Source organism: Vicia villosa, linkage group LG5 (genome assembly GCF_029867415.1).
Source record: "Vicia villosa cultivar HV-30 ecotype Madison, WI linkage group LG5, Vvil1.0, whole genome shotgun sequence".
Taxonomy (NCBI): domain Eukaryota; kingdom Viridiplantae; phylum Streptophyta; class Magnoliopsida; order Fabales; family Fabaceae; genus Vicia; species Vicia villosa.
In genome coordinates, this window is record NC_081184.1 from 158,268,095 (window position 1) to 158,278,577 (window position 10,483).

The 10,483-nt window shown below is 37.2% G+C and overlaps 2 protein-coding genes across 2 annotated transcripts; both read left to right on the top strand.

Annotated features, from left to right (window-relative positions):
* Positions 1–894: 894 nt before the first annotated feature.
* LOC131607941 (uncharacterized) lies at positions 895–3,377 on the top strand. The gene is made up of 2 exons (XM_058879889.1): positions 895–2,328; positions 2,832–3,377. Exons 1-2 carry the CDS (start codon positions 1,196–1,198, stop codon positions 2,842–2,844), a joined length of 1,146 nt encoding a protein of 381 aa, XP_058735872.1. The 5' UTR covers positions 895–1,195; the 3' UTR covers positions 2,845–3,377.
* Positions 3,378–7,137: 3,760 nt separating this feature from the next.
* On the top strand, positions 7,138–10,271 carry LOC131607943 (70 kDa peptidyl-prolyl isomerase-like). The gene is made up of 12 exons (XM_058879890.1): positions 7,138–7,472; positions 7,565–7,651; positions 7,739–7,999; positions 8,099–8,173; positions 8,254–8,334; positions 8,423–8,617; positions 8,711–8,800; positions 8,894–9,069; positions 9,144–9,266; positions 9,378–9,524; positions 9,636–9,763; positions 9,907–10,271. Exons 1-12 carry the CDS (start codon positions 7,292–7,294, stop codon positions 10,073–10,075), a joined length of 1,713 nt encoding a protein of 570 aa, XP_058735873.1. The 5' UTR covers positions 7,138–7,291; the 3' UTR covers positions 10,076–10,271.
* Positions 10,272–10,483: the final 212 nt, after the last annotated feature.

Genomic DNA, 10,483 nt, shown 5'->3' on the forward strand with positions numbered 1-10,483 from the left:
TACAAAAAAGTGCTAATGCTATGTGGAATAAGATGGCCAAAGAGATTAGAAAAGTAGTTAAGAAGATGTTAGGGGAATAAAGAAGTTTAGTTTTGGACGGAATAAAAAATCATGGTGGTGGAATAAAAGTGTTCAGAATAAAATTAGCAACTAATTATTATTTTAAAGAATGGTCTAGGTATAAAAATGCAGAAATTTTTAAAAAAAAATACAAGAAACTAAGAACGAGACTAAGAGAAGACGGTGAGTGAATTAAGAACCTAGGTTTTGGACATACTATACCAATCTTTGGGATCACCAAAGAGGGAGAAAAATCTATACATATGTTTGCTAAGTGAAGATAAATGATAGGTGGAAGATGTATTTTTACAATTTATTTAATGAAAGATATGATATTTCACTGAACTCTAGCAGACTCCACATTTAAGACGAAAATCAAAACTATAATTACTACTACCGACTTTAGAAATAATAGGTAAAAGAAGTGTTGAAAAAGATCAATAACAATAATACATATTTAAATGAGAAGTTGGGGACTTGAATATGAATTTTAGAAATGCGTAACTTTCGCCTAAGCAGAAGTAAAACGGAGTATATCAGAAGTAAGACGGAGTATATAAGTGTTTGAATAAAAAACACAAGAATGTACATGTGTCATTAATTTAAGCTGGAAGAGATCCTTGCCATCTCACCCAAGTGCTCTTATTAATTTATCTAAATAATTAAAAAAATATAAATAATTAAAAAAATATAATAATGTGTAGGGTTTTGTAACATAATTCAGTTTTATTTACTTATTTTTGACAAAATAATTCAGTTTTATTTGATTTGATTAAACTTACAAAATACAAACCTCAGACTAAACTAAAACGGATCGTTTTATTATTAGAAAATAATTCAAACCTTGACATTGCAAATACTGTCCTTCCTTCAACCTTGACATTCCCTGGATTCATCCTTCTGTTATTGATTCAAAACCCACAGAATCTATTTTGTGTTCTATTCTATCACTCATTTTTTATTTTCATGGTTTTAAACCTAAAATAAATTAACCCTTATGTCATGTCTTACTATTCATGCACGCAACATGTTTGTTAAATTGCACAAACCAGTCCTAACACAAAACCTCTTGTTTTCATCTCTTATTTATCATCCATGCACGCAACGCGTTTGTTAAATTGAACACCCTAATGCAATGCAATCTCTCAAGTTACGCTCTCTTCTTTTTTATCCTCCTTTCTCTTCTAGCTTACTTCAATCCTTTCTCCTTTCATTTTCTACTGCTTCTTCGTCATCCCCAAAAACCCAATACTCAAAAGAAGCCACTTCTCTATTTGACTTCCTTAACTCCAGCTTCAAATTATCTAAATCTCAATCCATTTTTATCTCTAAACGACTTTCACGAACCACCCTCCCTCAAAACCCCATGTCTGTGATCAACTTTTTCAAACAAATTGGGTTTTCTCAAACTCAGATTCAAACCATCATTCGTCAGAGAAGTCAAGTACTGTTTTCAGATGTTGATAAAACTCTCAGACCTAAAGTTGATCTCTTTCAACAATTGGGTTTTCAGGGTTCTGATTTAAGCGGCTTTATTTCTATGTATCCAACCCTTTTGACTGCTAGTTTGAAAAAACAGTTGGTTCCCTCGGTGGAAGCTGTTAAGAAAATTGTACACAATGAGAAAGATCTTATTCAAGTTTTGTACAAATGTGGTCGGTTACTCCCAATGTACCAACTATTTGTTTCCAACATTGCTTTCTTAGAGAGCTGTGGCATTGTTGGGGACCAGGTTTTGATTCTACTCAAACGACAATCGAGACTTTTGAGTTTACCACAATCTGCTGTTAGAAACCATGTTTTGCAAGCTGTAGAATTGGGATTCCATCAAAATTCAAGAATGTTGATTCACGGGCTTCATACGATAAGCAGTTTGAGCCATAAAACATTTGAGAGAAAGTTGGATTTAATTCAGAGTTTTGGGTTTTCTAAAGATGAGACCTTGCAAATGTTCAAAAAGGCTCCAACTTTGCTTAGGGTATCGGACAAAAAATTAAAGGCTGGAATTGAATTCTTCTTACATACAGTTATGCTGCCAAAGTCCGTACTGGCTAACCGGCCCATGATTTTGATGTATAGCATTGAGGATCGAGTGTTTCCTCGATATAGAGTTTTTCAGCTTTTGAAATCACAAAATCTTTGTAAGGTTCCCAGTTTTGTTTATGTGTTATGCTTGCCCGAGGAGATGTTCTTGAACAAGTATATATCAAAGTTTAAAGAAAATACCGAGGCATTATTAATAGCTTACAAGGGGCATCATATAGCTGGGTAAAGATCTCTTGATGCTCTATTTTGCACTCATCTTTGCCTGAAGTTTAGGCAAATTAGCGATTACAACTTTGTTGGTGCTTATAGTTTACCTCCTTTCCAATTGATATGAGATATATAAATTATGATGATAGCATTTCCTTCCTACCTTGCTCTCTTCTATATATCCATGTTGTTCTATGCATCATCAGAGTCTGCAAACCATTAAGCCGTTATCAAATTTAGTTAAAAACTAGGTTACTTGTTTCTGCAACAAAAACATGTAGGAGGTGCATTTTAGAGTTTAGACACTACTTAAATCACCATTTTCTAATTGCACTTTTTCCACAAAAGGCAAAATTTAAGTACTTTTGAGTTGTCCTTATCATATTATATGTTGAAGCTGCTATGATCTAAATTCTATTGCATTCTGTTTCATTTACAAGCCACCCCATCCCGGTTTGTGAATATTCCTACACTCTCGCTGTGTATTTGAATCTAATTTGTGGTTATGTTTTTTACAGTGGCACGATGTAACGAAAGGAAGGATTGGGGTGCTCGGATTAGGACGAAGCATTGAGGCTGCATTTGAACAGTGTTGAAAGCTTTCATTAGCAGATTTTAACCAATTAATGTCTGTTGATTTTTAATAGTTCCATTGCTGCCTTCTGTATAATTTTGTTTATTTTGGGGATAACAGTGCTTTTAAGATGTTGGATGGAGTTTATAAGAGCAACAATTCTGCAGGCCCAAAAAGTATGTTTTTTTCGAATGTGTATTATATATGTTAATTTGAAAACGACATGGGTGCTGGAAATGTTCCACACTACTTTTTGCTAAAGACAGCTTCAAGAAACTAATAGTAGAGATTGTGTATTTAGAGGCTCTAAAAAAATTTCATCATTTGTTACATGCGAGAAAAAAAAGAAATGCAAAAAAAGACTTCCCCAGCAATCTGAAGTTGAATGATTTTTGGATGGGTCTTTTGAATGATAAAAATAAAATCTCTGGTCCTCGAGATCTAACTCGCCCGACTTAGTGATGTAGTGGTCGGTACTCTGGTCAAAATGGTCCTTAGTCTAGTGAAGATGAAATTTCGAAACCATCTCCATCTTCTCACTCTCATCTCATCCTCCTTGAGACACATGCGCCCCTCTTCATCTGTCTTAACCCTCAGTTCGAATATCGAGTCCTTGGCCGCTCGGCTCATAGTTTTTATCAAGTAGTAGCTGTCTTTGAAGGCACGAACTGAGTCAGTGAAAGCTTTAAACCACTTCTTTGGCTGCTTGAGAGAAACCTAGTTGTGGCGGCTGTTTGGGGATTGTTGCTGAAGATGGAAACAACGAAAGAACAATGGGATGGTGGCGCCAATCTCGAGGTAGCGACACACCATCTCATAAGCCCTTATAAAGGCAATCGAATTCGAATGCAGTTAGGAAAGCGCCAGAGCGCAATGCTCGAAGACCCCACTCTAGAAATCACTGAAGGAAAATCGAAGTTTCAACTCTTTGAAGACAAACTCATACATGGGAAAGCGATTCCCAGGAAAATATGAGCAGATTTGCTGTTCTTGCGTAGGCTGGTAAATTGCCCAATTTTCCCGAAAGCCCAACTCGCATGCGCCTATTTTGACGATTGAGTGCAAGTCATCCGTGCGATCAACAAAACACGAGGCTATTCCTCAGGGTTCCTCCCCAACCCAATCCAGACCGGAATCAGTGATGGTAACGACCAGATGAATACCCTTGGTACTGCAAGCCATTGAAACCTGAAAAGTAGAGGATAATAGTGAATTCGACGATCAAATCAAATCCACCTTTCCATCGCAAATTAAGTGAAAGAGCGAGAACAGGGAGGAGGACGCTGTCCCGACCAAGGTAGTCAAGCACGGGATCTTAAGTAAGATCGGACAACCGATGAAAGATCGTAAAAGTAGGATTGTAGCACGACACTTAAGATCTTACCAAAGGGCAAAATGGTAAATTCACATAGACAAAAACATGAAAATTATAATACATGAACAAGATACCCTATAAATCATAACATTCATGTAATTTAATTAATAATTCATAATCATCAATCCCTAATTTAATAAGCTCAAAAGATCAAGTTCAAAATAAGTAGCTCAAAATGGGGATGATAACAGAGGACAGTTGATGAAGCACTTTCAGCAGTTGATGAAGCGTTTTGTGATCCTTTATTTGAAGTCATTACAGAGGGCAGAATCGTGAGAGGAAGAAGATGAACACGAAATGGGGATGATAATAGAGGGAGAAGAACAAAGATGATAACAGGGGGAGAAGAATGGCGAAGATGATGGTGAAAAGTTTCTGTTTTTCGTGGAAGGGGGAAAGTATCGTATGAGGAAGATTTTGTTTTGCGTTTTTAATTTTAGGGTTAGTAAAGACAGAACTTAAGGAGGACAAAAAAACCGGGTTCACTTAAAAAATCCAACTCGGTTAGAAAGCCCAACAAAACAGGGCCCAGCACTATGGTTTTTACGATCTTACTTAAAAGATCTCGATCTTGACTACAAAAGCACACGAAAAAAGATTTCTGCAAGATCTTAGCACTAAGAGGCAATAAAAGATCGTAAGATCTTACGATCCTACGACCCAGATCTCGATCTTGACTACCTTGGTCCCAACCAAAGCCCTTACTCAATGACAAGCAAGGAACACGAAGAACTTATCCTCGACTAACAATTTCATCATAAGTTTATAAGTTTCACGGGTAAGACCCTCCCCGACCCATGAATTTCATCATAAATTCATTAGTTTCAAGGGGAGAATGCTCCCTGACACATGAGTTTCATCATAATTTTATGAGCTTCACGGGGAGAATGCTCTTTGACACATGAGTTTCATCACAAATTCATGAGTTTCACGGAGAGAATGCTCCCCGACACATGAACTTCACCATAAATCCATGAATTTTGCGGGGAGAAAGATCCTCAACGCATGAACTTAATCAAGAGCTGGATCAAAAACTCAAGAATTCCACCGGTGCAAAGTCTACTCAGTGTCGTAACGGCGACTCCGATTCAATATCACACAAATTTCTAAGGTCTCTACTCGAATTCCTAGTCGGCGTTTGAAAATGGAGAAACCACTGCCAAACACCAACATTCGCCGGAGTTCAACATGCAAAACTAGTCGATGCAGAAATAAAATGCAAAAGTCCAAAACCAAAGGCAAACTTACTTGTTTTGAAGGAAAATGAAGGAACGTAGACAAGTTAGCAACAAACAACAGGCAAAGGCAGGCTCAAATCTCAGAGGAAGTAGACGCGGTAGGAAAACGGAAAGGTGCAAATGACTAAATCCTTTCCTTATTTATAAGATGAGGACCTTGCACAAGAAAACGTGGCACCATTTGGGGTAACATATCGATGTTACGACTCATAATTACCCCTAGGCATAGAACCTAATGATGACGCATCGAAAAACCCACACACATGGCTCGAGGGGACGAATAGTTGTCTCTTCAAGTCACATCACTTCTCCATCTCTCTGAATCCCGAGCATACATAGTCGAACACAAACGAAAAACTCCCTCGTTCCTTCACGAGCATACCTCAAAGGATAGCTCAGTGCGAATGCACGATTAGAAAGATAACTCACGAGCAGACCCAGACGATCAGCTCAAGCATAAGCAGAGTTGTTCCCCGCAAAACTCTATCTCCTCGACGTGGTTTACAGCGCCTCCAACAATGAGCTTGTGCATATTTATGCCCTTGTAACACTGGAAACTTTTCTTGGCCAAGTGAAACTGTCAACCAGAATCCTGACAAAACACACTGTCCTACGCTCGTGTTATGCTCGCGTACTCACGGACAAAGGAACCCACGACGAGCAACGTCTGCGATAATGCGAGCTCACCATTACGGGCTCGAATGTAACTCGCTCCGCATTGTGTCCATCGACCCTCCTCGACGTACAAACTGACATTAAGTCATTACTCCTATGCCTACGAGCAACGACTCGGGGCTCCTATTCTGCCTTCCACGTCTTGTGCGACAAGCAAGACAATTTTGTCTCCCGTAATGGGCGGCTGCGCCCACGTCTTCGAAGATCACAGGCAGTTGATCCATATGGTGAGCACGTACTGCTCACCCCCACTAGTCGTCGAAAATCCTGGCAGTCATTCGTTATGAGCTTGGACTTCAGCCCATAACGGAGACCATTAGCCCAACGTCGGGGCTCGCCATACATACCCTCCTCTACAAAAGGGTCAGATATTCACTTTTCTACACTCTAACCTTGCTACCTCTACTACCAATTCTCATTTTGGCATCGATGTGTCTGCAGCTACACTCCCCTCCTCCTTCATTGATTGCATCAAGTCCGTGACGTCCACCGGCCGCACTTCCGTACAGATCGCGGTAAGATCAATTATAATTTGTTATAAATGAAAAAAGTTAATAATAAATTACTATAATATTAATTTATTAATCATATTAAAAAAATGTATCATAATTAAAATTCAATACAAAATAAATAAAAATTAATTTACAACAAAACAAAAGTTTAGTCATTTTTAAAATCTTGGTTGAATAAATAAATAAAGAATTTTACTTTTAATTATTATCAGTGGTATCAAAATAGGAAACGTTCAACAATCGGTTATATTCCCGCGGACAAATAACGAACAGTCCCTTTACAATTAGATCCAGCGATTTGAACAAGCTCTCGTTACCACATTTTCCATATTTATTTTCACTTATAATTAAATTAAATAAATATTTATATATACTACAACGACGATGAGAATAAAAAAAAACTGAAATTAGATGATTCTAGAACGATCACGATACACCTTTGAATCAAAGAACTCTCTAGACACTCATTTTACTCCTTTTCTTCTATATATATACACACACTCGCGATCGCGTAATGCATCATTCAACAATTTCATAAACACCAATTCTCGAAGCTCATAAATCATTCTCTGATTCTTTCAAAATCTCTTTTTGATTTTCATCAATGGAAGAGGATTTCGATTTTCCAGCATCAGGCGAAATGGAAATGCCGGAGGAAGAAGAGGTGGTGAGTCCGATCCACAAGGTCGGTGAAGAGAAGGAAATTGGGAGGAGCGGTTTGAAGAAGAAGCTTGTTAAGGAAGGAGAAGGATGGGAATCTCCGAGTGATGGAGATCAAGTTGAAGGTAATTCAAACGCTATTTGGCATAACGAATTGGATTGGTAAATAGTAATAATGTAATGTGATTATAATTGCGTTTGTTCTTGATTTTTGTAGTGCATTATACCGGAACGTTGCTTGATGGAACTAAGTTTGATTCGAGCCGCGATAGGGGTACTACTTTCAAGTTTAAGCTCGGTCAAGGTAATGGATGTTTATCGTTGTTGAGTTTGTGATTCATAGATCTTCATGATCCAATGATTGTAATCCCTTGGTTTCATCATTATGCAGGCCAAGTGATCAAGGGGTGGGATGAAGGTATCAAAACTATGAAGAAGGGTGAAAATGCTATATTCACAATACCTTCAGAGTTGGCTTATGGTGAGTCTGGGTCGCCTCCTACTATTCCTCCGAAGGCGACTCTTCGGTTTGATGTGGAGTTACTGTCTTGGACGAGTGTCAAGGACATTACTAAGGATGGTGGGATATTGAAGAACATAATAATTGAAGGAGAGAAATGGGAAAATCCTAAGGATCTTGATGAAGTATTCGGTACGAAACTTGAGCTATTATCCTCTTTGATACATCTATTCTGTAACATTGATTGATCATTATTATCTCACATTTGTGGTGCTTTCATTCTTTCTGTAGTTAAATATGAAGCTCGTCTTGAAGATGGGACGATTATTTCAAAATCTGATGGAGTGGAGTTTACTGTTCAAGAGGGTAAGTTTCATACCTCAAACCTATAAATTGTTTGGGTATAAAAGATAGTTTTTGATTGCTGGTAATTGACTATGATGCAGGTTATTTCTGTCCTGCTTTGGCAAAGGCTGTGAAAACAATGAAGAAGGGAGAGAAAGTTCTCTTGAATGTTAAGCCAGAATGTGAGTCAAACTTTTGTTATTATTAGAATTATGTAAATACATGTTTTGCTTGGTTGTGTAAGTTTATTGAGTTTTATAAATTTTGCAGATGCATTTGGGGAGAGTGGAAAACCTGCATCAGGAGATGATGGCGCTGTACCTCCAAATGCTTCACTTCAAATAGATTTAGAGTTAGTCTCGTGGAAGACCATATCTGACATTACTAAGGACGGGAAGGTCCTTAAGAAGATCTTGAAGGAAGGAGAGGGGTATGAAAGGCCAAATGATGGAGCTGTGGTTCAAGGTACAGTTTTGCTAAAGTTTGTGTTTTGTTTGCTTCCTTGTATTTTATATTGGATTGTAGTATTGAATAGAAGCATTATTTCCATTGATTCAGTGAAACTTATTGGCAAGCTACAAGATGGAACTATCTTTCTTAAGAAGGGTCATGATGATGATCAGCCATTTGAGTTCAAAATTGATGAAGGTACTTTTAAACAATGGTTTTAAGTTGAACTTTTTGACTCTTTATATAAGCTTCTACAATGATCCTAATTGGTATCTTCCATGTACCGTGTAGAGCAAGTAATTCTTGGACTTGATAGAGCTGTGAAGAATATGAAGCAAGGGGAAGTTGCATTGGTGGTCATACAGCCCGAGTATGCTTTTGGTTCATCTGCCTCCCCTCAGGAATTGGCTACTGTTCCTCCTAATTCCACCGTTTACTATGCAGTTGAGCTGGTTTCCTTTGTAAAGGTGAGAACTCATGCCTTAATTTTCTTCAGGTTTTCTAATTTTGGCTAAGTTACTGACTAAAAAGTGGGGTGCAGGAAAAGGAATCATGGGATATGACTACGCAAGAGAAGATTGAGGCAGCTGGAAAGAAAAAGGAAGAAGGTAATGCATTGTTCAAAGCTGGTAAACATGAAAGAGCATCAAAGAGATACGAAAAGGTACACTTACGGAAACAGAAAGACCCCAAGCTGCTATGTAAATTACAGACATGCTGTAGTAAAAAAGTGAGTTAATTATACATGATTTCTTATTCTTTTTCTGTGTGACAGGCCATGAAGTATATTGAGTACGATTCCACCTTTAGTGATGAGGAGAAACAGCAGACCAAAACATTGAAAATTACGTGCAATCTTAACAATGCAGCATGCAAGCTGAAACTCAAGGACTACAAACAGACAGAGAAGTTGTGCACAAAGGTTAGTTTATGAAATTTTCTGCTTTTTTGTTATCTTTGTTTAGTTGAATTCAAGAGGAAATGAAGTGAAATCCATTGATTGACCTTATGAGAGTTTTGTTTTACTGTGTAGGTGTTAGAGCTTGATAGTAGGAATGTAAAAGCACTATACCGTAGGGCACAAGCATATATTCATCTTGTAGACTTGGATTTGGCTGAAATGGATATTAAGAAAGCCCTTGAAATTGATCCAGATAACAGGTATGCATTTGGTTTCGTGTATGGTCCTCATGTTGTATATGCAAACATTAGGTACCTTGTTCTAAAGGGACAACTGAAGAAAGTGTCCTAATTCAAATTTTTGTTTAAATTAATCTTTGGTATGTGGTCTGTGGATGTTCCAGGGATGTGAAGATTGAGTACAAAAGATTGAAGGACAAAGTGAGAGAATACAACAAGAAGGATGCACAGTTTTATGGAAATATATTTGCAAAAATGAATAAAGTGGAACAAGCAAAAACTGCTGCAGCAAAGCAGGAATCTGTGGCTATGGCTGTGGATAGTAAAGCTTAAAGTAGAACTTAGAAGCTGACAATGTTATGTTTGTATCCATCTTTACAAAAATAGCACTAGCATGATATTGCAATTACTGAGTGGTCTTTCTTTAGTATCGGTCCTATAACTGTTTCTTGTTCATATCTGTGTGATGTGAATCAGTCTTGTAGACTGATGATTAATAAGAAATGAAGTAATCAAGATTTGGATTCAAGTGTCTCTTTTACTCTTAATTACTTTAAGGTTGCAATAATAATAATAATAATAATAATAATAATAATAATAATAGTAATAATAATAATAGTAATAATAATAATGATAATAATAATAATAATAGTAATAATAATAATAGTAATAATAATAGTAGTAATAATAATAGTAGTAGAATTTCTTTCAGTGAAAATGGACATTGAGTTTTGCAGTTTT